Source organism: Antechinus flavipes, chromosome 2 (assembly GCF_016432865.1).
Source record: "Antechinus flavipes isolate AdamAnt ecotype Samford, QLD, Australia chromosome 2, AdamAnt_v2, whole genome shotgun sequence".
NCBI classification, from domain to species: domain Eukaryota; kingdom Metazoa; phylum Chordata; class Mammalia; order Dasyuromorphia; family Dasyuridae; genus Antechinus; species Antechinus flavipes.
Window position 1 is genome coordinate 610,690,447 of NC_067399.1, and position 15,379 is coordinate 610,705,825.

The 15,379-nt window shown below is 32.3% G+C and overlaps 2 protein-coding genes across 3 annotated transcripts in view; one reads left to right on the top strand and one right to left on the bottom strand.

Annotated features, from left to right (window-relative positions):
* The window catches only part of PDE6C (phosphodiesterase 6C), a 76,625-nt gene extending 76,221 nt beyond the window's left edge, over positions 1-404 (top strand). Inside the window, exon 22 of the mRNA XM_051981677.1 lies at positions 22-404. Coding sequence (XP_051837637.1) covers positions 22-92 — 71 coding nt within the window. The 3' untranslated portion in view covers positions 93-404. The remainder of the gene's footprint in view (positions 1-21) is intronic.
* Positions 405-6,973: 6,569 nt separating this feature from the next.
* Positions 6,974-15,379, bottom strand: part of LOC127551708 (protein FRA10AC1) — a 51,998-nt gene continuing 43,592 nt past the window's right edge. For both annotated transcript variants that reach the window (XM_051981678.1, XM_051981679.1), the window contains 2 exons: positions 10,084-10,165; positions 6,974-9,545 (listed from right to left, as the gene is read on the bottom strand). In XM_051981678.1, coding sequence (XP_051837638.1) covers positions 9,503-9,545; positions 10,084-10,165 — 125 coding nt within the window. In that variant the 3' untranslated portion in view covers positions 6,974-9,502. The remainder of the gene's footprint in view (positions 9,546-10,083; positions 10,166-15,379) is intronic.

Here is a 15,379-nt window from a genome sequence, read left to right on the forward strand (position 1 = left end):
TTGCTCTGTTTTTTTTACTAGCTGAAGAAGATGTAGGAAATACTACAAAAAGTGGTGATGACAAAAAGTCCAAAACGTGTGATATTTTGTAATGCAATTCAGTGGGACCAAGTCACAAAGATTTTCTGCTGATGGAGAAAAACTTAAAATGACTAAAGAGTTTGGATTTTAACTACAGAACAATAAAGCAAAAGAACCATCAAAATAGCAAAAGTACAAAGAATGAGTACAACCTTTTGATTTTTAAGTTAAATCATGTATAATCCATATACTATCCACAAAACTTTTAATAAACTGTTAGAAATCAGTTTCCTTTTAATACCTGAAGCCAACTTCCAGAGTCAAAATCCTTCAAGTCAACAAAGGTTGGAATATAAGAAAGAAGAAATACAAAATGAAGAGAGTTTGCTGCTCAAGATTTCCTCCATCTGGAAAAAAAAATCATCTTTTTTTTCCCCTCCATATTTCTCACTTAATATTTTGTCTAGATTAATCACTTCTCAGAAGTTTATAATAAATCATAGTTTTGTGCCAATATTTTTGCTGTTGCCTGAACCTTTGTGACAATATTTTAAACTAAAAAAAGTTCACATCACCACCAAAAAAAATCACCTCTTGAGCATCATACACATGTGCATTTATATAAAGTTTTTAATATTTCTGGAATTATTTCACATTTAAAAAGTATTATTTTGACAAATAAAATTGGGGAAACATTATTTTGAACATATCATAAATATTTGAGTCCACAGTAAGTTAAAACAAAAATAAACAGAAAAAAAATCTACTTTAGAGTGAAACAGAAAAAAAGATTTCTAAATTAGGATAGACTAATCACAATTCAAGACATTTGGAGAACTCTTTTATTTTTAAAAATGTATGTAAATATATTCTACTCTGCACCAATTGTTTCACTTTAAATAACAAAATTAAGTTTATAGATAAATTCCATCTAATATCCTTTGATATAGGAATCCTAAAAGACATGTATGACTGGATAGGAAAGAAGATCATGTATAGAGTAGGAAATAGATTCAGTAAACTTGTATTCATAAAATATTTTTTTTAAAGTCTTCTTCAAACTGGGGAGATTCTCTGCAGTGAATTTATCAAAAGTCTTGGATATAAAAAATGCACAAGATAAACAGGAGTGGCAAAATGTACTGGTATAATAGGGTGTAGTCATACTAATGATAATGATACTAATGATTAAATTACTGAAGTATAAGAAACTAATAGTCTAAAATGTTTCTTTCCTCTACTCAATGGCACATCAATGAATAAAATAAATATAAAGTAACAAAACTGATTTCTTTTTTTATGCAAACACAGGATGTATATGGATTGTTTTCCTGTAAAGTATTCATTTGGAAGGTTTTCCAGAATTGCTTTCAAAGTCAGCTAATGACAAACTCAATCTATTTATAATTGTATCTCATTTTGATCCAAATTAATGTTGATTAGCTTGATTCACCACCCTATTCATGGTTGTTTCCAGAAGTCAAATCACATTTATATCTTGAGCGGGAAGAGACTTTAGAGGCCTTCTAATCTAACTACTTCATTTTATAAATAAAGAGAATAGAAAATGGTAAAGTGTCAGGCTTAAGATTAAACTTCTAATAAATTACCATCAGAAATCAAAATCAAGTAGTGTAAGCCTAGAGTGTTTTCTATAACACCATGCTGACTTTAATTTTCAAAGTACAAAAGTTTGCTACCACTGGGGATATTCAGAAAATCATGTGACATTCTCTGAAGGCAATTCCAAATTATAACTTTGCTATTGCCTTCAATAAATATTTTTAAATGTCCATTTTGAAATGGAGTATTGAGTGTGCAGCAGTACTGTAAAAGGTTTCCTGGTTTTATCCTCACTCTGTCTCAAAGGATTCAGATTATATATTTTGTAGCAAAAAATAGCAACAAATTCCAAAGTCTTCATAAAGTCACTGATAAACTGACTTCTAGCAACTGGATTAACCCCTAGTAAAACTGTGATAACAAAGAATTAACCTTTAAATCTATTACTTTACTTTAAAAAGGCTTCTTTAAATATATTTTCTCTATTATTTAAACATAACTTAAAATTTTCCTTGCTCTTAACTACTTATGTACAATCCTAGTTCATTAAATGTCCATTTCCCCCTTATATAATTATATTTAGGTTTTTTTCCTTGGCAGTAGACCTATATCCTTTGCTTCCTGGAATGTGATATTCCAAGCTCTCTACTCCTTTATAATTGTGGCTGCTAAATCATATGCAATCCCGACCAGTTCCTTGGTTCTTAAATTTTCTTTCTGGCTACTTGAAGCATTTTTTTCCCTTTGACCTGGAAACTCTAGAGTTTGGCTATGCTATTCCTCAGAATTTTCATTTAGGGATGTCTTTCAGGAAGTGACTTGTGGATTGTTTCCATTTTTCCCTTTGGTTCTAACAAATTTGAGTAGTTTTTGTTGTTGTCATTTCAAAATTTCTTGAAATAGGATGGTTAGGCTCAAGTTTTTGGTCCTGGCTTTCAGGTGGTCCAAATATATAATATATATCCTTATAAAAATATAAGTTATTCCCCAATAGGTAAATGGTTAAAGGATATTAACTGGCAGTTTTCAGATGAAGAAATTAAAGCCACCTAGAGTCATCTGAAAAATTCTGTAAATTACTATAGATCAGAAAAAGGTAAATTAAAACAATTCTGAAGTACCACTTCATGACTCTAAGAGTGGCTGTAAGGAAAATGTTGGAGGTTGGAAGAGATGTGAAAAAACTGGGATACTTATGCACTCAATGAGTTGTGAAGTGAACCAATCATTTGGAAAATAATTTGGAACTCTGCCCAAAGGGCTATAAAGCTGCATACTCTTTGATCCAGCAATACCACTGATAGGTCTTATCCCAAAGACATCCCCAAAAAGTGGACCTACTTGTACAAAAACACTTATAGAAGCTTTTTTTGGTAGTGGCTAAGAACTGGAATTCAAAGGACTATCCATCAATTGGGGAATGGCTAAACAAGCTTTGGTATATGACTATAATGAAATATTATTATGCTGTAAGAAATGACAAGCAGAATGATTTCAGAAAAACCTGGAAAGATTCACATGAATTGATGCATAATAAACAAAGTTAGGGGAACATTGTACCTAGTAACAGCAATATTCTTTGATGAAGAATTGTGAATGACTTAGTTATCCTCAGCAATATATTATTCAAGACAATACCAAAGGACTAATGATGAAACATATTATCAACCTCCAAAGAAAGAACTGATATTGTTTGAATAGACTGAAGGATGCTATTTTTCACTTTATTTTTCTTTTATTCTAGTCTTTTTGTACAAAATGAATAACATAGAAATGTTTTACATATTTGCACATGTATAACCTATATCTGATTGCTTACTGTTTCAGAAATGGGGAGAGGAAATGAAGAAGAGAGAATTTGTAACTCAAAACTTTTAAATAAAAATATTTTTTAAATTTTTTGGGAAAAAAGAGTATGTAAAAGAAAGAAATATGAAATAAACCTGAAAAGATGGTGGCTGTAGTTCAAAAAGAAATTCCTTTTCCAAAAAAATCAAATGAAGGTGGTCTAGCTGTACCTGATCTAAAACTATATTATAAAGCAGCAGTCACCAAAGCCATTTGATATTGGCTAAGAAATAGACAAGTTGATCAGTGGCATAGGTTAGATTCACAAGACAAAATAGTCAACTATGGCAATCTAGTGTTTGACAAACCCAAAGATCCTAACTTTTGGGATAAAAATTCATTATTTGACAAAAACTGCTGGGATAACTGAAAATTAGTATGGCAGAAATTAGGCATGGACCCACACTTAACACCGTATACCAAGATAAGATCAAAATGGGTCCATGATTTAGGCATAAAAGAACGAGATTATAAGTAAATTGGAAGAACATAGAATAGTTTATCTCTCAGACTTGTGGAGGAGGAAGGAATTTGTGACCAAAGATGAACTAGAGACCATTTTTGATCACAAAATAGAAAATTTTGATTACATCAAATTAAAAAGTCTTTGTATAAACAAAACTAATGCAAACAAGATTAGAAGGGAAGCAACAAACTGGGAAAACATCTTCACAGTTAAAGGTTCTGATAAAGGCCTCATTTCCAAAATATTTAGAGAATTGACTCTAATTTATAAGAAATCAAGCCATTCTCCAATTGATAAATGGTCAAAGAATATGAACAGACAATTTTCAGATGATCAAATTGAAACTATTTCCACTCATATGAAAGTGTTCCAAATCACTATTGATCAGAGAAATGTAAATTAAGACAACTCTGAGATACCACTACACACCTGTCAGATTGGCTAAGATGACAGGAAAAAATAATGATGAATGTTGGAGGGGATGCGGGAAAATTGGACACTGATGCATTGTTGGTGGAGTTGTGAACGAATCCAACCATTCTGGAGAGCGATCTGGAATTCTGCCCGAAAAGTTATCAAACTGTGCATACCCTTTGATCCAGCAGTGTTTCTATTGGGCTTATATCCCAAAGAAATACTAAAGAAGGGAAAGGGACCTGTATGTGCCAAAATGTTTGTAGCAGCCCTGTTTGTAGTGGCTAGAAACTGGAAAATGAATGGATGCCCATCAATTGGAGAATGGTTGGGTAAATTGTGGTATATGAATGTTATGGAATATTATTGCTCTGTAAGAAATGACCAGCAGGATGAATACAGAGAGGCTTAGAGAGACTTACATGAACTGATGCTGAGTGAAATGAGCAGAACCAGGAGATCATTATATACTTCAGCAACGATACTATATGAGGATGTATTCTAATGGAAGTGGATTTCTTTGACAAAGAGAAGATCTAATTCAGTTCCAATTGATCAATGATGGACAGAACCAGCTACATCCAGAGAAGAAACACTGGAAAATGAATGTAAACTGCTTACATTTTTGTTTTTCTTTCTGGGTTATTTATACCTTCTGAATCCAATTCTTCCTGTGCAACAAGAAAACTGTTTGGTTCTGCACACATATATTGTATCTAGGATATATTGTGACATATTTAACATATATAGGACTGCTTGCCATCTGGGAGAGAGGGTGGAGGGAAGGGGGGTGGAAATCAGAACAGAAGTGAGTGCAAGGGATAATGTTGTAAAAAATTATCCTGGTATGGGTTCTGTCAATAAAAAGTTATAATTATTAAAAAAAAAAAAAAGAAATTCCTTTTCCAAATGTTTCTTAATTTTAGTTTTTGTACTCAAGTTGTTTTCTTTGAGGCTTGGATTGTAGATGTTTTGGAGTTTTCTGCATTTGGGTCTTAAGCATCCCTACCACCACAATAAGTTTCTATAGTGGGATTCTTTTGTTTGTTTGCCTATTCTTCCAGCCTACTTTCTGACTTTAGATTTGGTGTTAAGACTGGGCTTTGTAGCACTTATGGAGAGGTTTGGTCTGTTCTTTTTGATATTTGTTTGTTTGTTTGTTTTTGGCAGGGTTGTGTTATTCCAGGACCTAAGGGACATGCTGGGAAATTGCAAGCTTTTAATGTTCCTAAGATGCTCTGATTCAGGACAAAGTCTGCTACTTCCTAGGCTTGAGTTTTAGTTCCCAAATAACAGTAGAATGAAAGACTCAGGCTTATTAATTAGAAGTTCTTCTGGTTCAAAGTGGTAGAAATGAATGCTGAATTGGCCTGGGATTCTTGTCCTACTTAAACCTCTGAAAGCTGGGTTAGATGCAGGCCTAAGATCCTGCTGTATCCTATGGACCGAGCTATATAGCTGCTGCTCCTTTCTAAATATTCTTTCTCAACAAACCACCCAGGGCCTATCCATCAAAGAATGCCCCCTCAGAGCAGGGATCTATGATCCAGATTTGCTTGTAAGTGACAAATGTATCAGTTGGCACTGTTTCCATTTTAACAACTTAATTTGAATCTGGGGGTACATGGATAATGAGTCTTGAATCTCTTTTTGCCATGGTATACAGCCTCTTTCTGAGTGCTGTAGTGTTCCATGCATTTTGAGTTCTTTGACTGATCCATTCACTGTATCCATAGACTTGTCTTTCTTCCTGTGATGGACTCAAGGGCTACCTTTTTTGGAATTTCCTCTCAGGATTCAATTTGGTGTATTTTCTAGATCTATTCTAAGTAGTTTTGTGAATAGGAACTCAGCATTGTTTCTTCCTACTCTGCCACTTTGGCTCCACCTCCTTATCTAATTAACATTAAATTTATTTCCAAATCTAAATATTTTTCATTTAAAAACTATACCTATGACACACAATTTATTAAAATCATCTTTTCCATGGAATATTATTGTTCTGTAAGGAATGACCAGCAGGATGAATACAGAGAGGACTGGCGAGACTTACATGAACTGATGCTGAGTGAAATGAGCAGAACCAGGAGATCATTATATACCTCAACAATGATTCTGTTTGAGAATGTATTCTGATCGAAGTGGACCTCTTCGATAAAGAGAGCCTTAATTGATCAAAGATGGACAGAAGCAGCTACACCCAGAGAAAGAACACTGGGAAATGAATATAAACTGCTTGCATTTTTGTTTTTCTTCCCGGGTTATTTATACCTTCTGAATTCAATTCTCCTTGTGCAACAAGAAAACTGTTCGATTCTGCACACATATATTGTATCTAGGATATACTGCAACCCATTCAACATGTAAAGGACTCTTGCCATCTGGGGGAAGGGGTAAAGGGAGGGAGGGGAAAAATCGGAACAGAAGTGAATGCAAGGGATAATGCTGTAAAAAATTACTCTGGCATGCGTTCTATCAATAAAAAGTTATTTTAAAAATTTAAAAAAAATAAAAATAAAATAAAAATGGAGGACAGAGCAAATAAATGGTTTATACAAATCAAAAAAATAAAATAAAATCATCTTTTCCATTATGCTTTTCAATTAGTTACTATAGGAATTTTGTTCTCTTTTTCAGTACGTAAGATATAAGGAATGAAAATAATCTTATGAAAATATTTTTATTGTATATATTCAACTATTTATAGCTTATTCCTATTATTTACAAATCTGTCACATCCTTTCCATTCTCAAAAACCACATTTTTATCATTATGATATTTATCATTATGATCATTAGTAATTTAAATAGAGAATTCATTTAACACAACATAGACCACATGCTACAGTAATTAACCCAAGAATGGAGTATTTACTTCTTCTGAATGGCATAGAACAAATTGCATAATTCATGTTATTCTCCTCCACAGTACCTTGATGATTAAATAAATATCTACAGTGACTATTAAAAAAAGATTTTATTACATATTTTATGGTTTAATATCATAATAACTAATCAATTCTATAAAATTATCTTTAAAAGTTACTGTATCAATATAGGTTTCAATAAAACTATCTGAATTCTGTGATCACTTCTAACCTATTTCCCCATTACTATCCATAAATTATTTACTAACTTCCTCTTTTTTACAGGTTAATTGTATTACTATATCCAAAAATGTGTTTATATATAACTTATTCAGTTAAATTCCCTCAGTGTATATAAATGGTCTTCTCAGAGGCAAGAACTTTGGAAAGCACACAGACTCTTGGAGGCCAAGACTACAGTTAATGTTTGAAATATATAACTGCAATAATTTTGTGCATGGGATCCCAGTGTCCTGTGACTTTAATAAGCTAAATTCTATTGCAACAAATTCCACTTAGTACTAGTTTGGAAAGACACAGTGAGAATGTCAGGCAAGAAAAGGTGAGCCAAAAGTGGGAGATTGCTAGATCTGTACAGAAATAGTTGCCTAAAAGAGGATGCCAAAATTATGAGGGTATGAATCATGAAAAATGAAACAAGGTGAGGTGTGGAGAAGACAAACTTGACTTACTTCCTAATTTTGCTTCAATAAAACTTTTATAATTTGGAGTAACTACAACAGGAGAAAACCAGTCTGAATTGATAAAATATATATGCATATATAATATTTTAGTAGTTGTAGTAGAACCATGTTGTTCCTATAACATTCATCAATGGGATTTTGTGACAAAATACTTGGTAAATACACCAGAATTATGTAACATGAATTAATATTGTTTTGGTATAGATTCTGATTCTCCAAAATAAATTACTAAGTGAAGAGAACCATTCAAATTTCTTCACCCCACCTCCAAGCTTGTAAAATTTTTTGTGTTACATTTTATTGAAGTAAATGATTTGGGAACTTAAGTAGGAACGAAAAGAAGGACTAAAAGTAATTGCTTACCTCTCTTTTCCTCTTCCCCATAAACAGAATAAAATCAGCTTTTATAGAAAATGACCATTTCATGGAAAGAGAAATAAAAGGAAGTATTTTTGTAGTAAGATATTTTTGTAGGCAATAAACCAAACCAGCAAAAACACTTAGTAAAGGCCTTCCCCATAGTTTCATAATACAGAGTCTCCTAGTATAGTAAACTCTAGATATGTGATTTCATTAGTATAGGGAAACCCTCTACTAATTCAGATTGCTATCTGCTTGTAACATGAGTCTTAAGAAATTTATGTAGAGGCACTGAAAGATTAAATGACTTGTTCCTATCAGAAGGCCAGTATGTGACGTGAACCCATATTTTTCTGCTAAAAAAAGAGGCCAACTCTCTTAAGTACTCTAGGCCGTGAAGCCACACTTCATGGTAATGATATTCCTTAGAAAAGGACCTTACCTATAACATATTTAAAATTGCCTCACTTCTAGTTAGTAATTTAAACAAAGAATATGCTAACAGCAAGGACAAAACACATACCAAAATTGATTTTTTAAGGATAATCCTCTCTAAATTTAACAATAGGAGGGAAGGCCTACCTTGTCAATATCCCTTCATAACACCTACCTCCTACTTCTCTCTCTTTAACTCAAGTAGAGGTACCACAGAGTGTAGAACCAGTAGGCTCCTCTGTTCCTTAGCAAAAGAAATTCCACTTAGGAATATATAAAAAAAATGATAGAGGTAAGGAGATCAGTATGCTTCTTATGGTTCTCTTCAGCAAACTTCCAAACCTAATTATATGATTTCTTCATTTGGATTTCCAAGTATCACAGAAATAGCAACAAAATAAAAAGTATTTTATATAGTCAAACATAAACTAGACTTGAGGAGGAAATTTTGGGAAAAAGTAAGAAAAGAAAGATTGTTTTTTTCCTTTCTACATGTGAACAGTACTTCTTTGTGAGCAAAAATGAAATAAATCACACCTCATCTTGAAAATTGTCCAAATTTTACCAGTGATAAAACTGACTCTGTGGCCAAGTGAATTAAGCCTCTACAGAAATAATTAGCTCTACAAGTTATGCAGAACTGCACTCTGTAAGAGTTCATGTGCTATATAAAGTACATTACTATCAGATGTAGCTGGATGATTAGTTATTTCTAAAGAGAAACTACTCAAATTTTGACTTTGTAGAGAAAACATAAAAATATAATTTAAAAAAGGTTCAAGAAAGACTTTCACATAAAGAAATAAAGGCTCTATCCTGGATGTTTCACAGAAATAAATCTTGAAAATATTCATCAAACTCTTCTTCCCTGTTAAAAGAAAAAAAAAAAAAAGATGAGAGATTTCTCTAGAAAGATTTAAGATAATCTGATTTTTTAATCTATGAAATGTAAGACGAAGGTGACCATTACTCTTTCTTTCCACATGGTACAAGTTGTACTACAAGTTTTAAAGTACATATTATTTATGCACTATTTAAGCATATACTAGAGACATTTAAGAAGTGAATGGATGGCTACTGCTAGAGTCTTTTTAGCTTTAGGACTCCAGAGTTCTTTTACACAACTGTCTATTTTTTTGTGACACTACTACTATACATAACCTCTGTAGCTAAGTGATGCCTTTAACATCAGAAGCTGGCATCATTCTCTGTTTTACCGCTTTGTGGCTACTGATAACTAATATAGAATAGATTCTGGTCTCTCTTAACCTATTTCATCTCTACCATAAAAACCAGTCATTTCTGATGTTGCACCTTGGCATTGGGTTGCTAAAGAAAGGATAGGATGATAAATTTCAGATCAGTCTTTTAACTTTGTTGCATTGCCTATCAATAGCAAAACTTACTGTGATTTTTCATCTGTTTCCTGCAGGGGACCTTTCCACAATTCTGCTTCTGAAGTACCTTCTTCCTCCTCCTCACAGTTTTCTAAGGAAATTAAAAAATTGAAAGTTATTTTAAAAACCCACACATTTTGAGCAACTAATAAGTTCAATATTCATACCACCAACACATTAAATTAACTTTGAATTAACTGAAACTTGACTTCTACATTGTAACATCTTGCAAACTTAATTACATTAGCCAATAAACATTAAGTAGCTTTTTAAAAACTGAGTAAAACAAGAGATATATACTAATTAGTTCTTCCACTGAAATTCTCAGCAGAAAAATCAAAGATTTAATAATTTATGAAATGTTTCTTCAAGTTTCACTGAGTTAAAGTAACTTCATCTTATTATAATGATCTTACTAATGAACTTTGGGGGATGGCAATCTATCTGCCATGTACAAAAAATGTTTCCATTTTATAGTTATGGCTTTACTTCTATTAGTTATATATATATATATATATATATATATATATATATATATATATATATAATATATATATATATATATATATATGCTCTAAATGATTACTTCTTTAGGTTTTGTGTTTAAAGCAGGATTAAAATTTAAGGGACTTAATTGTCTTGGCTGTAATGAAAACTTCTAGCTCTAAAAGAAAATTACCATAGTTTATTACAATAATATATTTTTTAAATATATAAAAATATATTTCCAAAAAAATGTATTTCACAACTAATTTTAAATGTTCTTTTCTATGTTAAATAGTAATACAAAATGTTAGGTACTATATCATCTAGCATTAAAATTATGTCTACACAAAGCAATAATTAGCAAATGACTTCCTGTCAATAACAACCATTTATGTTTTTTTAAAAAAAGGAAAGAAAAGAATCAACAAGAATTCTGATTTTTAATTACAATGTTACTTAGTTTAGTACACTGTGAAAACAATGTAGTATTGATTTGTCATAGTGGCCCTAAATGTGTTGGACTCCGATCCTTATATCAACATGAGTATCTGAACTTTGGCCTAACCTAGTCTATTCTGGCACAGAATGCCAACAACAACAAAAAAGATAGGAAAAAGAGCCTCTGAACATCCTGATGATATAAATGCAAAGAAAGCAGTGTAATAAAAGTTTGAGAATAAATAATCAACCTCAGGCTCAATAACAAACATTTAAATGTGAATTTGAACTACATGAAAAGAAAGCATAAAATCCACTTGTTCCATTTCTACTAAAGCTCACTGCAATGAAGGAAACAAAGAAAAAGGTAATTATTTAGGAATTTGTTCTTTAGTCAAACAATCACTCTGGAGGCATTCTGCTGATTCTAAGAAAGGTAAGGCAGTAGTTCTCAAAACTTTTGTTCTCAGTATCTTCATGTTAAAAAACTATTGAGGATCTGTTCAAAGAGTTTTTGTTCACATGGGTTATATTTATAGCTATTTACTATATTAGAAATAAAAAATAATTTTAAATTTGTAGACCCTCTGAAAGGGTTTTAGAGACCCCAACAATTCTTTGGACTACACTTTGAGGACCCCTGGGATAAGAGTTATAAAACTTTTGAAAGCGCCCATGCCCAAAGTTCTCAAACCAACTTTCTTTTTTTTTTTATTTACAAGATATATGCATGGGTAATTTTTCAGCAGTGACAATAGTAAAACCTTTTGTTACAGTTTTTCCCCTCCCTCCCTCACCCCCTCCCCCAGATGGCAGATTGACCAATACATATTATATATGTCAAAGTATGAGTTAAATAAAATATATGTATACGTGTCCATATAGTTACTTTGCTGTACAAAAAGAATCGGACTTTGAAATAGTGTACAATTAGCCTGTGAAGGAAATCAAAAATGCAGGCAAACAAAAATAGAGGGATTGGGAATTCTACAAAGTGGTCGAACCAACTTTCAATGGGCTAATAATAACCCGACTGCTCCATCTCTCTACAAGCTTTTCAGGCAACCTCTCTAAATGCAGACTCTGTATCAGTTTGTCTTAGGGGAAGAGAGGAATCACACAATCTGAGTTAAAAAGGATATTAAGCAGACGTTAGTTTAGTTTAAGACAATTCCTTCCCTGTGAAAGGCTATAAACACAAGACACTGCTAAGTACCTTCAAAGAATCAAGTTATCAAAAAATATATTTACTCAAAAATTATAATGGCTTTAAGTAATCACAATAATGCCTGCTGCTATCTGTTGAAGTTGAGAATAATGCTACCATAGAAACAATAGCTAGAGAATGTTCAGTTCAAAGCAGGATTCATGTTCCAATTTCAAAACTGTTCGGTAATTATTGGTAAATATAAATATACCTGGCCAGTTTCAGATATTAAAATGAAACCTAAATGAAAATGTTTTAATTCTAAGTGAAAAAATTACTAAAATATCCAGTTAATAATATATTAGCAAATAACAATGAGTGAGTTCTTGGTCTGACCTCTGATAAATGGATGCATTTGAAATCATTTTGTGAGGATTTGGGGAGGGGGCAAGCTATTAAAATTATGTCATTTGCCACATAAGAATGATGCAATCTGAGAATGGCAATCCTCTTTGAGAGATCAAGTACTCCTTCCATGACCAAAGTATGGAATAGTGCTGCTCTCTGAACAGAATGAGGTGTCAGAAAAAAAGAGAGACATGGAGAATAAGAATAGCTCATACACATCTATGCAAAAGGCACCTATATAGATATAATATTATTTGATTTCTACAATAGCCCTATGATGCAGTTGCTATTATATTATCCCTATTTTATAAATAAGGAAACTAAAGGTTAAGTGACCTGTATAAGTTTCATAGCTAAGTGTCTGAGACAAGATCTAAACTCAGTTCTTCCTGGCTCCCAGTTTAGCATTTAAACAAATACCATTCCATCGGGTTGTCTTTGTTATTACACCCCCTGTAGATTGTAAGCTCCGAGAAGGCAAGGACTGTTTTGTTTTATATCCTTTTTTTTGCAGTGTTAATTACAACATATTAGCACATAGTAAGGACTTAATAAATTCTTGTTTGATGAAGAGAACCTTCTCCTCTTCCTCCTTCTACTACTACTACTTTGTAACTACTGGTAAAAAACAAAACAAAACAAAACAAAATTTGTTCAAGAAAATTTGAGCAAAAGATGTCTCTATGACTGATGCCTACAGCATGCTGATATGATGGGTTTTACACAATTACTAAAACAACTACAACTAAGGAAATATTTCTACAATCATAAATGAGTTTAACACGCACATGTGTGACCAAAGAGGGAATGTGTTAGATGAGGTAAGCAATTGGTGAGCTCACCTCAGCTGACTGACAGAGCTCCAAGACTTGCTTAGTTCAGAAGAGCCAAGCTTGAGCCTGAGCTCTTCAGCTTCCTAGCTGTGCTATCTTGGGCAGAAAGAACCTCACTGGTGAGAGAGCCCTCAAGGGCCATCATACCTCAAAAAGAATTCCTGCTGCAACATTTCCAACAAGTGGTCCTATGGCTTCCACTGAAGACTATCAATGATGGGGAATTTTTCTAAGGCAAACTACTATACTTTTGACTGGCTCTAACTATAAGAATGTTTTTCATTTTTACAATTAAATCAACTAAAATACTTTTTTGTAATTTCCAGCAATTGCTCCAAATTCTCTTCTTGGAGACCAAGCAAAATAAATAGGACATGATTTCTATGATTTCATCAGTTTTAAGTACTTCCTTCAATTACACATACTAAAATTCATCCAGGGAAATTTCACCAATATTGATCAAAAATCTTAAATAAAATACTAGCAAGGAGAGGGCAGCAACATACGCATGTGTGTGTGTGTGTGTGTGTGTGTGTGTGTGTGTGTGTGTGTGTATGTATGCACAGATACATATATATATATAATGTATACTCACAAAGATTATACATTATAATCAGATGGGATTTATATACCAGAAAAACTAAAATCATAATTGGCATAAACAACAAAAACCATATGATTATTATCAATAGATGCAGAAAAGGCTTTTGACAAAATACAATATCAATTTGTATTCAAAATACTAGAAAGCAAAGGAGTAAATAAAAAAGCTTTGCTTAATATGATAAACAGTATTCATATAAAACAAAGAGCAAGTATTATCTGTAATGAGAGCCTTCTAATACGAAAAGCTTTTCCAATAAGATCACAAGTGAAACAAGGATATACTTTATCCCCTCTATTATTATCCCAACCATATTATAATAATAATCTCCACCACTATAACATAAGAAAAGAAAAAGAAAGTGAAGACTAAGAACAGGCCACAATATGGCGATATATCTAGAGGACTCTAGGAAATTAACTAAAAATTAATTGAATCAATTAACAATTTTAGCAAAGTTACAGTATATAAAATAAAAATCACACAAATCATCAGCATTTCTACATATTACCAACAAAACTCAGCAGGAGGAGAAGAAAGAGAAATTCTATTTAAAATAACTGCAGACAACCCTAACTCTAACCCTAATTCTAACTGTCAAGACAAACCCAGAAACCATGTGAACATGATTACAAAACTGTTTTCACATAAATAAAGATAGATCTAAAGAACAGGAGAAATACTTGGAACTCTACCTGCCAAGACAAACCCAGGAACTATGTGAACACAATTACAAAACTGTTTTTACACAAATAACAACTGGAGAAATACTTGGAACTCTACCTGACAAGACAAACCCAGCAATTATGTGAACACAATTACAAAACTATTTTCACACAAATAAAGATAGATCTAAACAAGTAGAAAAATATTAATTGCTCATAGGTCAGCCATGCCAACATAATAAAAAAAATTCTATAAAATTAACTTACTTAGCTTTTTATAAATCAAACAACTAAACAATTATTTTATGGAGCTAGAAAAAACTAACGAAACTGATCCAGAAGAACAAAAGGTCAAGAATTATCAAAGGAATCAATTTTTTTTTTTTAATGTGAAGAAAAGTGGCTTAGCAGTACCAGATTTCAAATTATATTGCAAAGCAGTACCATCAAATTGGGCCACCTAGGAGGCACCATAATACACAGAGTGATGAGTCTGAAGTTAGGAAGATTCATCTTTCTGATTTCAAATCTGACCTAAGACATATACTAGCTGTGTGATGCTAGACAAGTTACTTAGCCCTGTTTGCCTCAGTTTCTTTATCTGTAAAATGTTTTAGAGAAGAAAATGGCAAAGTATTCCAGTATCTATGCCAAGAAAACTCCAAATGGGCTCAGGAAGAGTTGGACATGATTGAAACAAGTAAACAACAACAAATTCATCAAA